The 15,746-nt window shown below is 47.1% G+C and overlaps 2 protein-coding genes across 3 annotated transcripts in view; one reads left to right on the top strand and one right to left on the bottom strand.

Moving 5' to 3' along the window:
- The window catches only part of SLC26A1 (solute carrier family 26 member 1), a 43,901-nt gene extending 35,327 nt beyond the window's left edge, over window positions 1–8,574 (bottom strand). Inside the window, exons 1-2 of the mRNA XM_083419935.1 lie at window positions 8,010–8,574; window positions 5,532–5,730 (exon numbers count right to left, since the gene is read on the bottom strand). The gene's annotated coding sequence lies outside the window, so the exon portion shown is untranslated. The remainder of the gene's footprint in view (window positions 1–5,531; window positions 5,731–8,009) is intronic.
- The window catches only part of IDUA (alpha-L-iduronidase), a gene marked incomplete at its 5' end in the record, with an annotated part of 57,857 nt that overhangs the window by 40,704 nt on the left and 1,407 nt on the right, over window positions 1–15,746 (top strand). For both annotated transcript variants that reach the window (XM_083419969.1, XM_083419970.1), the window contains 6 exons: window positions 24–240; window positions 2,555–2,761; window positions 3,784–3,905; window positions 10,476–10,601; window positions 13,047–13,123; window positions 15,040–15,140. In XM_083419969.1, coding sequence (XP_083276095.1) covers window positions 24–240; window positions 2,555–2,761; window positions 3,784–3,905; window positions 10,476–10,601; window positions 13,047–13,123; window positions 15,040–15,140 — 850 coding nt within the window. The remainder of the gene's footprint in view (window positions 1–23; window positions 241–2,554; window positions 2,762–3,783; window positions 3,906–10,475; window positions 10,602–13,046; window positions 13,124–15,039; window positions 15,141–15,746) is intronic.

The following is a 15,746-nucleotide window of genomic DNA, read 5'->3' as shown; positions in this document are numbered from 1 at the left end:
TTATTATTATTATTCCTTCACAGGTTATTGCCCAGCACCAAAACCTGCTGCTTGCTCGAGCCAACAATACGGTCAACTACACTTTGCTGAGCAACGACAACGCGTTTCTGAGCTACCACCCCTATCACTTCACGCAGAGGACGCTGACGGCACGCTTTCAGATAAACAACACCAAACCGCCTCATGTCCAGATGGTGAGGAAGCCAGTGCTCACGGTGATGGGCTTGCTGGCTCTCTTAGGTACAGCAAACCACTTGTCCCGTTTCCTGTTTGCAAGAGGAAAAGCAGGAGAGTCCTTTGTGGTGGCAGCGGCTGCGATACACTCTCCCATCACTGGGGTCACCGCAGCTTACCTGGGCTTAGCTGGGGCAGAGTGGCGGCGAGGCCAGGATTGCATAAGATGCATATTAGTGCCAACTGCACAGCCCTGACCATGGCCTCACCCTGCCCCACACCGGTGTTGAGAAGGCCCCTCTCCCACCACAGGAGCCACCGCTGCTTCAAAAGTCATTTTTACAAAAGAGGATATATGTGCGCGTTACTGGCCACCCAAACGGGGGCACAAACCTGTTACCCTACTTCCCAATGACATTTGGGGAATTTTTCCTTAGAGGAGCAGTTAGGGCCGGAAGCGCCACCTTGGAAGGGCAATTGGGGGGCGTGTGAGCATCGTGCCTCCTTCCCTAAGTTTGGCAGAAGGAGGAGGAGGAGGAGTTTGGATTTGATATCCCGCTTTATCACTACCCTAAGGAGTCTCAAAGCGGCTAACAATCTCAACAAACACTCTGTGAGGTGAGTGAGGCTGAGAGACTTCAGAGAAGTGTGACTAGCCCAAGGTCACCCAGCAGCTGTGTGTGGAGGAGCGGGGAATCAAACCCAGTTCACCAGATTACGAGTCTACCACTCTTTGTTAGGATATTTCCGTTCCACCTTAAAAGGGAGCAGGATGTTTGTGTCACAGCCTGCGTATTTTCCTGTTTCACAGGAGGTTTACGTTATGTCTTTGCTTTCGTTTCTTTCTCTCTCTGCCGGAACTCTGAAGCAGGCAGTCATGTTTTTCTTTGTTCTGATCAACGCAGAAATAAACTTGTAAATAATGCTCTCCTGACTGCATCTTTCGCTGTGCATTATCTGCTGATAGAGCGTGCACGGCTCTGGAATGTGCAAGCTATTTCTGGAGCTCGTGTCGCTAATTGCTGATACTGCGTGTCTACGGGAGATCGATGGACGTCCGGAGACGACGTGGAGTCATGTTGGACTTTGTCTCCCTGGCAGTATCCCAACACTCTTAACCACTGCACCACACTGGCACACTGGCTCTCCCAGAAGCTTCCCAGGCTTTGGGAAGGAGGCACTAGCCTTCTTTTTTTAAAAAAATATTTTTTGAATTAAGTTTTACAGTTTAAAATTCTCATAATCTACACAAGTAATAGAGAAACCCCTTCTCCCCCCACCCCCGGACTTCCCTCAACTTCCCCTTTCTGGTTCTTTATACATTTAATACTTCTGCTTACACAGTTTTATCTTAATTTTATCACCATCTGTCTAAATACATTCCCATTATTATCATTTTGTATCTTCCCGCTATAAATTCTTCCTATAATTAATTAATTATTCCTTGTCTTTTACCTCCATTTTCGTGGCTGTAAGTGTTTTCTCAAACCCTGCTAGTGAGTCTATTTCTTTGCAATATTTCTGTAGGCACAACAAATGTAATTCCCAGTCTTTTTAAAAGTCCCTATTGTCTTTATATCTTAATCTTCCTGTAAGCTTCGCCATTTCTGCGTAATCCATCATGACGAAGGAGGCGCCAGGCTTCAGTACTTTAATACACTAATTTTCCAGGAACATTTAGGGGACTAGTCTAGTCCCCCTAGCCCACTGACCGCATGCCACCGCCTACTTCCCAAAGGACTATCGCCTCTCATTTAGACCTGCTATTTGCACGGCTTCACAGAGGCGTCCGGTTAGCCCCTGTGAGAAAAGGATGCTGTACAAGGTTGGACTTGGTCCTCATCCAGCAGGACAGCAACAAAACGGCAGCTTGGGGAGAGACAGGACAGCGGGTGGGTGGCTACGAAGGTGGGTCTGCTTATGAGGAGCACAGTGGAGTGCAATAAAACAAGGACAATTTTTTAGATGCTGATGGGAGAATAAGGTTTAAATGGACTAAGGTAAATAATGGAGTAAGCAGTGAAAGATGGAAAGAATTTGCTGAACTGATTAATAACTGGAATACAAAAAGGGAGGTGGGAGGAGGCCGAGGAAATAAGTTATTGAAAGATGGAATTTGAAAAATTTAAGTGTTTTCTTTCTAAATGTTTTTGTTTTTTCTTTTCTTTTTGTGTTGGTGGGGTGGAGGGGGGTGTTTTTATGTTTTTTTTAAAATTTTTACTCCCCCCCCTTTTTTTCCTTTTTCTACTTTATTGTATTTGGTCCTTTTTTTAACTCTATCTTTGTATTTGTGGAAAATCGAATAAATATTATTAAAAATAAATAAATAAAACAAGGCCAAGTTCACAGTAAGATTCAAGTTTCTTTTCCTCTTGCGTAGGAGAGGAGCAAGTCTCTGCCAACATCTCCAGCCAGGAATCGGAAGACTGTGACACTCTTGGAGTACTAGCCAGTGTGCACAGACCTCAAGAGCAGCCACCCGACAGCTGGCAGGCCTCCGTATTGATCTATGCCAGCAAAGACAATGAGACATCTTCCAACGTCAGTGCCGTGACTCTAAACATAACCAATTACCCAAAACAAAAAGGTATAGTTGTCACTGTGTTTGTTTTCCTGATGCGTCATTACGCGAAGGCAAGTGATTCTATGATTCTATACAGTGGTACCTTGTGTTACATACGCTTCATGTTACAGACGCTTCAGGTTACAGACTCCGCTAACCCAGAAATAGTGCTTCAGGTTAAGAACTTTGCTTCAGGATGAGAACAGGAATCGTGCTCCGGCGGCGGGCAGCAGCAGCAGGAGGCCCCATTAGCTAAAGTGGTGCTTCAAGTTAAGAACAGTTTCAGGTTAAGAACAGACCTCTGGAACGAATTAAGTACTTAACCCAAGGTACCACTGTATTTACTGCAGCTATTGAGTGGCTCACCTTATTCTAAAAGGACAGCTGGGCTGGAATAGCCATTTCATGCAGCCTAAACCATTGTGCCATGGTGGCACGACACAATCATATACAGTGGTGCCTCGCAAGACGAAAAGAATCCGTTCCGCGAGTCTTTTCGTCTTGCGGTTTTTTCGTCTTGCGAAGCAAGCCCATTAGCGGATTAGCGCTATTAGTGCTATTGGCAGTTTAAGGGCTATTAACACCTATTAAAGGCTTAAGGGATTAGCGGTTTAGCTGCTAAAATGCTTTTAGCAGCTTAGCGCTTCAGAAAAAGGGGTTTTGGAGCGGGAAAAAAACTCACAAATTTTCGTCAATTTTTGTCTTGCGAAGCAAGCCCATAGGGAAATTCGTCTTGCGAAGCGCCTCTGAAAACGGAAAACCCTTTCGTCTTGCGGGTTTTCCGTCTTGCGAGGCATTCGTCTTGCGGGGCACCACTGTATTTTGATAGTAGCTTTCTTTGGTTCCTCTCATGAAAATCAGGCTTTTTTTCTTGGTTTGCAGCTTCTAAAAAGCTTGCAGTTGGATTCAGCTTTTTCTGGTCCTTTCTTGGTCTTCTTACAAGGCTCTGGTGAATAAGAACACCATATCTGAAAGCCTCGGTCTCTGGCCTGATGTTCAGCTAACAATCAGAGTTTTCATGTTACGCTCCCTTTGTCTTCCCAAAGGACTTGTGTACATCACTTACTACTTGGATAACTACCTGACCAGCCCGTATTTGCAGTGGAGGAAACTGGGAGCTCCAGATTTTCCTTCCCCGAAGCAACTGGAGCAGATAAGAGCTGCTGAGGTACGATGTGTTTGTTGTACATGCAGTCCTCACTGAGTTCAAAAGGGCTTGGTCCTGAGTTAAGTGTGGGCAGAATTGCAGCCATTCCTCCCTATCCCTCTATGTGTTTACTTGGAAGTAAGTCCTGCTGTTTCCAGTGAGGTTTCTCTCAGGTAAGTGGATAGGATCCCTCCCTTAGGAGGTATAGCTCATCATAAGTGTAAGGTTTTTTTTGGGGGGGGGGTCGAGAGGTAAATCAGGCTTCCTCTCTGTCAGGGAACTGCCATCGGAGCGGCAGGCGGAGAGGAGGCTCCAGGACGATGGTGGAGAGGGTCCCAGTAGGGGGAGAGGTAGCCCATCCGCTGGGGAAGGAAATCAGCGTAACACCAGTGGAGAAGGGGGGCAGATGGGGGAATCGGAGAGGTGGCTCCAGGACTCTTTGCAGGAGACCAGCGGAGAGGGCACGAGTATTCCGCTGCCCACACCCACTTTGCGCAGAAAACTTCCGCGCAGGCAAAGGGGGAGGAGACTGGGCGTCAAACAGCTTTTATGCTGGAAGAGGTTTAAGAAACGCCCACTTACGGATTCTGCCAGCGACTGAGGCAGCCACGGAACTTGAGGCTGTCCAGACAGAAAGGGTTCAACCAGGCAACCTAGCCAGGAGTAACGGCAACTTGCGCACGAGCAACCCCTAGAACCATTACACTCTCCTTCCTGCAGAGGTCATATCTACTCAGGGTCCCTCCAGAATTCCTTTTTTATTGCACTTTTATGACTATTTGTGCTCATGGTGCTATTGAGGTGGGCCCACATGACCGTGATTTCAATACTGTTTGTGCCTGGAAAATATTTGGACCAGCCGCACAGCTTCATCTCCAAACGGTGCCTATCCTGTAACATCGTGCTGTAATCCCATAAATTTTCATACCACAAATGCTTTGGGGTTGCTTTGTCCCACCTTTTGTGGCACTCTGGACAGCAATCATGTGGTAACACTGGGGAAGCATTGCATAGGAAATAATGAAGCAGAATAACGCCCCCCCCACCAGTGCGCTATTTTTTGTGTCAGCATACAGTCACAATAATGCAGGAGTCACAGTCATTCTCCGTTCCGTAGGCTGAACCTTCCGCAAGAAATTCCTGGCCATCTCCTCCCTCACAAACTTCAACTACGTTCTCCTGGGTGGTATTTTTTCGGTTCCCTTATGTCAGGGAACTGCCATCGGAGCTGGAGGCGGAGAGAAGGCTCCAGAGGGATGCTGGAGAGGGTCCCAGTAGGGAGAGAGGCAGCCCATCCGCTGGGGAAGGAAATCAGCGTAACACCAGTGGAGAAGGGGGGCAGATGGGGGAATCGGAGAGGTGGCTCCAAAACTCCTCACCGGAGACCAGCGAAGAGGGCACGGGTACTCCGCTGCCCACACCCTCCCTGTGCAGAAGACTTCCGCGCAGGGAGAGTAGGAGGAGACTGGGCGTCAAACAGCTTTTATGCTGGAAAAGGTTCAAGAAACGCCCACTGACGGATTCTGCCAGCGACTGAGGCCGCCACGGAACTTGAGGCTGTCCAGACAGAAAGGGTTCAACCAGGTAACCTAGCCAGGAGTGGCGGCAACTTACGCACGAGCAACCCCTAGAACCATTACACCTTACCTCAGAAAGTTTGCGCTCCATCCTTGCTGATCACAAAGGCTGCCCTGCCAGATCAGACCGAGGCCCACCAGATTCATCCTTCTGTTTCCCACAGCAGCCAGCTAGATGCCTCTCTGAGCTCACAAGCAGCATACGCCAGTGCCAGCTATTCTTCTGTTCTTGGTCCCCCCAGCACTGGACATTTGAAGGTATACTGCCCCTGTAAAATGAAGTTCCATTTAGCTATTTAGTTGTTTCTGTCCTAACTCTGTTGCCATTCAGCTACATTGTGTGACCTTCAGTTCTAGCAACGTGGGACAGCGACAAAAACATTCCACAACATCCATTATTTTGTAAGTTTCTATCATGCCTTGACTTTAGTCCTTAACATACCAGAGTACAAATAGCATTCAACACAGAGGATATTGTTTCTGAGTAATCACGTTCATGATTGCTCTTAGTAATCTTTGTTCCCTAAGCTAAAAAGCACCAAACATTTTACCGTATTTTTCGCCCTATAAGACACACCAGACCACAAGACGCACCTAGTTTTTGGAGGAGGAAAACAAGAAAAAAAATATTCTGAATCTCAGAAGCCAGAACAGCAGGAGGGATCGCTGCGCAGTGAAAGCAGCAATCCCTCTTGCTGTTTTGGCTTCTGGGATAGCTGCGCAGCCTGCATTCGCTCCATAAGACGCACACACATTTCCCCTTACTTTTTAGGAGGGAAAAAGTGAGTCATATAGAGCAAAAAATACGGTATTTATTATTATTGTTACGTAACTACCCCACCTTTTCTCCAAGGGCCTCAAGGTGCCAACATGGTTCTTGCCCTCCCCATTTTGTCATCACAAGAACCCTGTGAGGTAGGCTAGGCTGAGAGACAGACCAGCCCCATGGCTAAGTGAGGATTTGAACCCTGAGGTCCTAGTCCAGCACTATCCACCGCACCACACTGCCTCTTGCTTTTGCTTTTCGTCTTGGGAGGTAAAGATAAAGGGACCCCTGACCATTAGGTCCAGTCGCGGACGACTCTGGGGTTTCGGCACTCATCTCGCTTTATTGGCCGAGGGAGCTGGCGTCCAGCTTCCGGGTCATGTGGCCAGCATGACTAAGCCGCTTCTGGTGACCCAGAGCAGCGCACGGAAACACTGGTTACCTTCCCATCGGAGTGGTACCTATTTATCTACTTGCACTTTGATGTGCTTTCAAACTGCTAGGTTGGCAGGAGCAGGGACTGAGCAACAGGAGCTCACCCCATCGCGGGGATTCGAACCACCGACCTTGTGATTGGCAAGTCCTAGGCTCTGTGGCTTAACAGCGCCACCCACGTCCCTTAAAAAGGACCTAGGAGCTGCATATAAAAGCAGGCTTGGAGGCACACATCACACAACCCGAATCCTCTCCTGCAAACCTTTATATGTCATGTTAGGTGCTCTTTTAGATACTATACCCTTCTAGTTCTTTTCAAAAATATATTGGGACCTCTATCCCTGGCTTCTAATCCATCCCCCCCCCCCTTTAAATTTACAAGGTTTATGCCAGAGCCAGCCCCAAATGTTTTATTGCCTGAAGCAGAGGATCAAATGACGCCCTTCCATTGCCACCTCATTGTGGTTGCTCAAGTTTATTTTGCCACCTGGGGCAAATAAAATTCCACAAGTGCCCTTCCCTCCTTTCTAAAAATACTGTGATAATAAATTACATAACCAACCATTTGTTGCCGTTTCATGACACCCAAAATCAGCCGTCTTGAGGCAGCCATCTCACTCTGGCTAATGTTTTTTACCCTCACTGAATTTCTGCACGATGCAGAATGCTTTAAGAGGGTGAGAACCTTGACAGCAGTTCTTGTCTGCTATATAGCAGGAATGGACCACACCACCATCAGGGTGCCATATTAAGCGCCATAATACAGTGGTGCCCCGCAAGACGAATGCCTCACAAGACGGAAAACCCGCTAGAAGAAAGGGTTTTCCGTTTTGGAGGTGCTTCGCAAAACGAATTTCCTATGGGCTTGCTTCGCAAGACGAAAATGTCTTGCGAGTTGCTGCAACTTTTTTTCGCTCCCCACCCCCTTTTTCTAAGGCACTAAGCTGCTAATAGCCTTTTAGCAGCTAATCCACTAATCCCTTAAGCCTTTAATAGCCACTAAACCGCTAATAGCGCTAATCCGCTAATGGGCTTGCTTCGCAAGACGGAAAAAACCGCTAGATGAAGAGACTCACGGAACAGATTCTTTTTGTCTTGCGAGGCACCACTGTATCCATTCCCTCTCCTCAGGGAACCCTGGGAGGCGTAGTTTTTGTGGAGTGGGAGAAGCACAAGCTTGGGAGAGTCAGCACTCTCACCAAACTACAATTCCCAGAGTGCGTGGGGAGAAAGCCTCAGTCATTAAACTGGTATAGCACTGATATACGTTTGTAGTGCGGTTAGGGCCTCAGAAGCATCCCAAAAATGAAGGAGATGCCCCTTCCCCACCTTCAACCCCCTACTTACCTACCACTCGTGCCTCTGGTATCCCCTTCCTTGCGAGTACCTCAGAAGTGAGGAGTTGGCAAAAATTTATTCCGTCCCTTTTATGCTGTCCAGATGTTTGCTTCCTGCTGGATCATCTTTTCTGTAGAGCTGACTCCACAGTACGCTCTCAGTGCTACATAAATATTTGTTGTAAGGCTATCTGAATGAGCGAGGCCAGCGGAAGGGCCACCACTTTTGCGTTACTTTTGATCTTTAAGCCGGTTCTCCTTCGTAAGCACATACCTGCACACTGGGGGATCTCAGCCCCACTGATCTCCCTCAAGGAAATCTGAACCCTGCCCTGTGGATATTTTTTAAAAAAAAATATGATGTGGTTGGGGTTGTTTGAGTTGTGTTTTGGCTAAAGGAAGAACTGCAAGTTACCTCATTGCACACACGTTCTCTAATGTAGGGTCAGGAAGAATTGCAGCGAGGCAGAAACAGGTGGTTTTTTCACTTCTGCGCCTGCCAATTTTCCACTGTAAATCACAGCAGAAATCCACAGTGGGGATTTTCTGCCACCTCTCTCCAGCTTACTTTTGGTTTTGGAATGGTTAGTAAGCTACACCATACAGTGGTGCCTCGCAAGACGAAATTAATTCGTTCTGCGAGTTTTTTCGTTCTACGAGTTTTTTCGAATTGCGAAAGCACCACTGTGTATTGACGGTTTCCCGTAGGAATGCATTGGCGGTTTAAAAAAAAAGGCGCAAGACGTTTTGTCTTGCGAAGCAAGCCCATAGGGAAATCCGTCTTGCGAAGCAACTCAGAAAACGAAAAACTATTTCGTCTTGCAAGTTTTTCGTCTTCCGAGGCATTCGTCTTGCGAGCTACCACTGTACATTTAAAGCATGCCGATGCCACCTTAACAGTCATGGCTCATCGCCCCTCCACCCAAATAATCCTGGGAAACACAGTTTCCCCTCACAGAGCTACAGCTTGCAGACCTTTGTCATTCTACAGTTCCCAGAATTCTTTTTGGAGGTGGGAAGGCATGATGCTATAAATGTACTTTATATGTATGGTGCAATTGGCGTTTCCAGGTGGAAATCTGAAAGTACAAAGGGAAATCGTGTTTTGAAAGGCGGCTGAATGAACAGTCTTAACATCCTGCTTCCCACATGGGCCAGACGGGTACCTCCAATAATACCAAGAGCAAGCCATGAAGGCAATAGCCCTCCCAGCACTGGCATTCAAGTAAAATATGCTAACCCCAGATCTCTCCTTCAAAACAACCCACTTCAGGTTTTGCATTGGAGGCGGTTGGAGGATGGATGGTGGCTAACAGATTGAGGTTGAATCCTGACAAGACAGAAGTACTGTTCTTGGGGGACAGGGCGAGGGCGGGTGTGGAGGACTCCCTGGTCCTGAATGGGGTAACTGTGCCCCTGAAGGACCAGGTGTGCAGACTGGGAGTCATTTTGGACTCACAGCTGTCCATGGAGGTGCAGGTTAATTCTGTGTCCAGGGCAGCTGTCTACCAGCGCCACCTGGTACGCAGGATGAGACCCTACCTGCCTGCGGACTGTCTTGCCAGAGTAGTGCATGCTCTGGTTATCTCCCACTTGGACTACTGCAATGTGCTCTACATGGGGCTACCTTTGAAGGTGACCCGGAAATTGCAATTAATCAAGAATGCGGCAGCTAGACTGGTGACTGGGAGTGGCACCTGAGACCACATTACACCGGTCCTGAGAGATCTGCATTGGCTCCCAGTACGTTTCCGAGCCCAATTCAAAGTGTTGGTGCTGACCTTTAAAGCCCTAAACGGCCTCGGCCCAGTATACCTGAAGGAGCGTCTCCACCCCCATCGTTCTGCCTGGACACAGGTCCAGCGCTGAGGGCCTTCTGGCGGTTCCCACACTGCGAGAAGTGGGGTTACAGGGAACCAGACAGAGGGCCTTCTCGGTAGTGGCACCCGCCCTGTGGAATGTCCTCCCTTCAGATGTGAAGGAAATAAGCAGCTATCCTATCTTTAAAAGACATCTGAAGGCAGCCCTGTTCAGGGAAGTTTTAAATATTTAATGCTGTATTTTTAACCCTTGATTGGGAAGCCGCCCAGAGTGGCTGGGGAAACTCAGCCAGATGGGCGGGGTATAAATAATAAATTATTATTTATTATTATTTGCATTCTAACATGATGAGCTGTGGGTGTGCTCCATCCTATGCACACATTCCCCACATGAAGGGGGGGGGAGAGTTGCAAAGAAGCTCTTTTTGTTCAAAAGCACTGTTGCACTTATCTTCTTTCAGAACGCTCCGAATGGCTAACTTGGGCACTGCTGAGTGATCTCCCATTCAATCTGAGACTTGCTTACCTGTGCAAGTGAATCATGTGCCCCCTGGCCCCTGGACAACGTTTAGCATATCACCATGGTTAATACCGATAGGCTACTGTAGGGAAGTTTCTCCTCGGGGACCATTAAGCATTTTTATTTTATTTCATAGGACCCTGTGGTGAAAGGGCCATTTTCACTCCCAGCAAAAGGCAGCTTGGTGCTGAAACAAGAGCTCCCAGTTCCATCTGTCTTCCTCGTCCACATCTGTTCAAAGCCTCTCACTGCTCCCGATCAGGTAGGCACAACATCCTGTAGATGTGTGGAACCTCTAATCCAATTTTCTTTGGTTCATTTGTTTTTCTGAGTCCAGTTTAGGGTGTTGTAGTTTGGGACCCATTTTGTTTCAGATAAATACTATTGGCTTGGTGCTTTTGTTATCATAAGCCACTCTTATAATATCACTCTTATTATTAATAATAATTTTATTATTTATACCCCGCCCATCTGACTGGGTTAACCCAGCCACTCTGAGCAGCTTCCAACATATATAAAAACATAATAAAACATATAAGCGAGTGTCTGTTGATTTTGTGTAAATCAATGTACTTTTTAATTTATTTTTGGCTATGTGTAAGTGGTCAGTCCTACAGATGGCTGCCCTCTTCCCACATCCCACTACAAATACGGCCCCTTTAGAGAAGCTGTTGGCAGCCCAGACTGCAAGGAGAAGCACCCTCTTGTCAGCCACTCTTGAGAGCCAGTGTGGTGTAGTGGTTAAGAGCGGTAGTCTCGTAATCTGGGGAACCGGGTTCACGTCTCCGCTCCTCCACATGCAGCTGCTGGGTGACCTTGGGCCAGTCACACTTCTCTGAAGTCTCTCAGCCCCACTCACCTCACAGAGTGGAGACATTTGTGAGCAATTCGGGAACGTTGTGGCTTTCATCTTTCGTCTACCAAACACAAAGAGATTGAAAGCCCTCCTTTTATTTAGTTTTTTAAGCTCAAAAACAAGTCATCTACTTTGGGAGAGCTGGGCAATGAGTACTTTGAATTTCGAAAAAGTGCTGTGGATACCAGTTACAAAATGGCTACCGCATCTAAAAGACCACAAAATGGCACAGGTATGCTCCCCATCAATGTGGGGGGAGCACCTATATCAGCAACCGCCGTGGACACTCTCCCTTGTCAAAGAGATGCAATGTATTATTTACTTAAATCTAGTGGAAAGTGCCCAGCATTGCTCAAGAATGCTAAGAAACTAAAACAATTCAGTGCAGTTTTGAAAGTTTCATCCCATCATCTGGATTCAAAATGGTGTCCAAACTATGCAAGCGTAGAGAAAAAAACCTGCTCCCTGATCTTAGGAGCCATCATGCAAAATTTGGTTATGCTATGTTAGGTATCCAATCTTACACAGCACAAACAAAGAGACAAAGAACCTTCCGAAATATATAGCAGATCTTTATTCAAATGAGAGATTCCAAAAATTGCATGTAGCATCCAAGCTCAAGATGAGTACCTTTAATCAACTTTTTGTTTTGCGCAAGCATAGAAAATACAAATCTACTTCTAAAACCAAATTCTTCAAAAGATTGGCACTTGGCATCTTCCCATTCCTGAGCACTTTTCCCAGCATGCTATTCTTCCAGTGTGAGAGCCAGTGTGGTGGTGTGGTTAAGAGCGATAGACTCGTAATCTGGTGAACCGGGTTCGCTTCCCTGCTCCTCCACATGCAGCTGCTGGGTGACCTTGGGCCAGTCACACTTCTCTGAAGTCTCTCAGCCCCACTCACCTCACAGAGTGTTTGTTGTGGGGGAGGAAGAGAAAGGAGAATGTTAGCCGCTTTGAGACTCCTTCAAGGGAGTGAAAGGCGGGATATCAAATCCAAACTCTTCTTCTTCACTCTAAAAGTATGTCCAGTAATTACGGCCTATTCTTCCTTTACACCATTTGCTTGCATCTCAGTTTTTCTGCTTCTGGCTGCAGGTGGTAGAGGCGGTTTGGGGGGAGCACAACTGGTGTGGTGCAAGGGGCTTTAGGATGGAATGAGAGAGGTGGGGGTCACCAAATTTTAGCATCCCTCAGGGCACCGCTGCAATTTGGGAGGCCATAGTCTGCCACAGGATGTGGACACTCCTGTGATGAAACACTTTCTCATGAGAAACCATGCCTGCTTTTCTTTTTCTTTTTGTTTCCAGTTTATCAGCCATCCCTAGTGGCCTCATCATTTGGTCAAATTGATCCATTTTTTAAAGCTCTCACATCTTGCTTTAGTGGAGGGAAAATACATAAAACAATGTAAAAAATAAATAAAAATAAACTCACTTTTTTGATACATGCCATGCTATAAGGTAAAGGGACCCCTGACCATTAGGTCCAGTCATGACCGACTCTGGGGTTGCGGCGCTCATCTCGCTTTACTGGCCGAGGGAGGCGGCGTACAGCTTCTGGGTCATGTGGCCAGCATGACTAAGCCGCTTCTGGCAAACCAGAGCAGTGCATGGAAGCGCCGTTTACCTTCCCGCCGGAGCGGTACCTATTTATCTACTTGCACTTTGATGTGCTTTCGAACTGCTAGGTTGGCAGGAGCAGGAACCGAGCAACGGGAGCTCACCCCGTCACGGGGATTCGAACCGCTGACCTTCTGATTGGCAAGCCCTAGGCTCTGTGGTTTAACCCACAGTGCCACCCACTTCCCCTTTACATGCCATGCTAACCCTGAGCTAATCTGTCTTGTCAGGTGAATGGTGTTCGCCTCATCCGTCTCACAAAGGGACAAGTTTTGGTCGTGTGGGATGACAGCTGTGTGAATTCAAAGTAGGTAACTCGCGCCTAAGGGAATGCAGAACTGTCTCAGTTTTAAATCCATCTTTTTCAAATTCTTTGTGTAAAGCAGTAGCTAAATTGCAACTGTACATTTCACAAACGGGGGGGCCTCTGAGGAATCAGACTGGAAAACCCAGAGGGCAATGGCTGAATATTGCTGAGCTCTGGGGCCATATGAATTGCTTCTTACTCACTTCGCTTGGAGTCTAGTGCAAGGCAGCTGGGGAACCTGTGACCCTCTAGATGTTGCTGGACTCCAGCTCCCATCAGCCTTGTCCAGTATGACCAGTCACTGAGGATGATGGGAGTTGTAGTCCAGCAGCATATGGCAGGCCCAGACTCCCCACCTCTGGTCTAGCACTGTCGTGAACCTGACCAGTACAGTATAGAGAAGGTGCTGTTTTTATTTATCCCCCCAGGCCCCATGGCATATAAAGGTTTGCAGGAGAGGATTCGGGTTGCGTGATGTGTGCCTCCAAGCCTGCATTTATATGCAGCTCCTAGGTCCTTTTTAAGGGACGTGGGTGGCGCTGTTAAGCCACAGAGCCTAGGACTTGCCAATCACAAGGTCGGTGGTTCGAATCCCCGCGATGGGGTGAGCTCCCGTTGCTCGGTCCCTGCTCCTGCCAACCTAGCAGTTCGAAAGCACAGCAAAGTGCAAGTAGATAAATAGGTACCGCTCCGGCGGGAAGGTAAACAGCGTTTCCGTGCGCTGCTCTGGTTCGCCAGAAGCGGCATAGTCATGCTGGTCACATGAGCCGGAAGCTGTACGCCGGCTCCCTCGGACAATAAAGCGAGATGAGCTCCGCAACCCCAGAGTCAGCCATGACTGGACCTAATGATCAGGGGTCCCTTTACCTTTACCTTAGATATTTTAAGCTTTTAGGGGTTTTAGCTCTTTTGCATCTGAAAGAGTTAAAAGGGGTATGGAAGGAGCAGAATCTGTGGTAGTGGAGCTAGGCCTTGATGGGACTTGATCTACCACCATCACTCTGCTCAAAGAGGTCCTCCAACAAAACTAGCCATTGACCAGGGTCTAGAGTTGAAGATAGCCTTTTGTCCAGATACACCAGATGATCGTTGTGGCCAGGATTCAACTAAACAGTTACGCTAGTGCAATGAATCCTCCTTATTCCCCTTTAAAGGTAAAGGGACCCCTGACCGACTCTGGGGTTGCGGCGCTCATCTCGCTTTATTGGCTGAGGGAGCCGGCGTACAGCTTCTGGGTCATGTGGCCAGCATGACTAAGCCGCTTCTGGCGAACCAGAGCAGCGCGTGGAAATGCCATTTACCTTCCCGCTGGAGCGGTACCTATTTATCTACTTGCACTTTGACGTGCTTTGAAACTGCTAGGTTGGCAGGAGCAGGGTCCGAGCAACGGGAGCTCACCCCGTTGCGGGGATTCGAAGCGCCGACCTTCTGATCGGCAAGTCCTAGGGTCTGTGGTTTAACCCGCAGCGCCACCCGTGTCCCCAGTCAGATGGGTGGGAGGGTATAAATAGAAAAATTATTATTATTACTATTATACAACAGGACGTCCCTGTTTTCATTGGGGAAATGTTGGAGGCTTTTTGCTTACACCCCCCCTGATCAGCTCTTGGGGCTTGGAGGAACCCCCAGAACAACAGACGAGGAGGGAGATCATTCCATTGATGGAACTATCATAACAGAACAGCACTGGGTCCCTGTCATGATTTTAGAAAGGTGTGTTGGAGACCTGATATGGGATGAAATGGAGATAACTCAGTAGACATACCCAATGGGCTGAACTTTGCTTTAGAATAAATAGGTTTGGAACAGTTGTCTTTAATTTCTGTCTTTAATTTTCCTCTGAAAAATCACTTTTCCTTGCAGGGTAACAGCAATAAGCTTGCAAGTCTCTGTGATGTGTTTATTTTTCTTCATAGGTGCCTGAAAAAATTTGAAGTGTTTTTCTCACAGGATGGAAAAACATTCTGCCAGATCAGTGTCAAAGACAGTATATTTACAGCATTGGTCTACAGCCCAGGTAATGTCCAGTGTCTTTCTTTATTTTTAATTTTAGAACAAAAGCAAATTAAGATCATTTCAATTCTTCCACACAACCTTTTTTTAAAATTGGCAGCTTCGTTCTTTGAAGCAACCTTGAGGAACTGTAATGATAATGGAGTCTATATGCCACTGTTTATAGATTCAGGTTCCGAAACGCCACTGGTGTGAAGGAAGGAAGCTTTTAATATTTGATGAATTATTGTATTTTAACACTTTGCTGGAAGCCACCCAGAGTGGCTGGGGAAACCCAGCCAGATGGGCAGGGTATTAATAATAATAATAATAATAATAATAATATAATATCATCATCAAATGGTTGCTTTTGGTTGTAGAAGTTCTTCTGCTCAAGAAGAGTAAAACTTTATGGGAAGATTAAAGGTACATAGTGAGAATTTCCACACAGGTTTATAAGGGGATGCTTTGTGTAGGAAGGTTAAAAGTACACAGAAGGATCAAAGATTCAGTCTAGGGACCCGGCTATTTTAAAGACAGACAGCTTTTTTAAAAAAAATCTTTTTCATTCTTGTCAAAACAAAAAGGGTCTTCAATTACTACCACAAAGTACAAATACTTGGTTCCTGGC

Source organism: Podarcis tiliguerta (assembly GCF_965153285.1).
Source record: "Podarcis tiliguerta genome assembly, chromosome: 17".
In the NCBI taxonomy this organism is placed as follows: domain Eukaryota; kingdom Metazoa; phylum Chordata; class Lepidosauria; order Squamata; family Lacertidae; genus Podarcis; species Podarcis tiliguerta.
The sequence above is the reverse complement of the archived record's forward strand: the minus strand, read 5'-3'. Positions and strand labels throughout refer to the sequence as shown.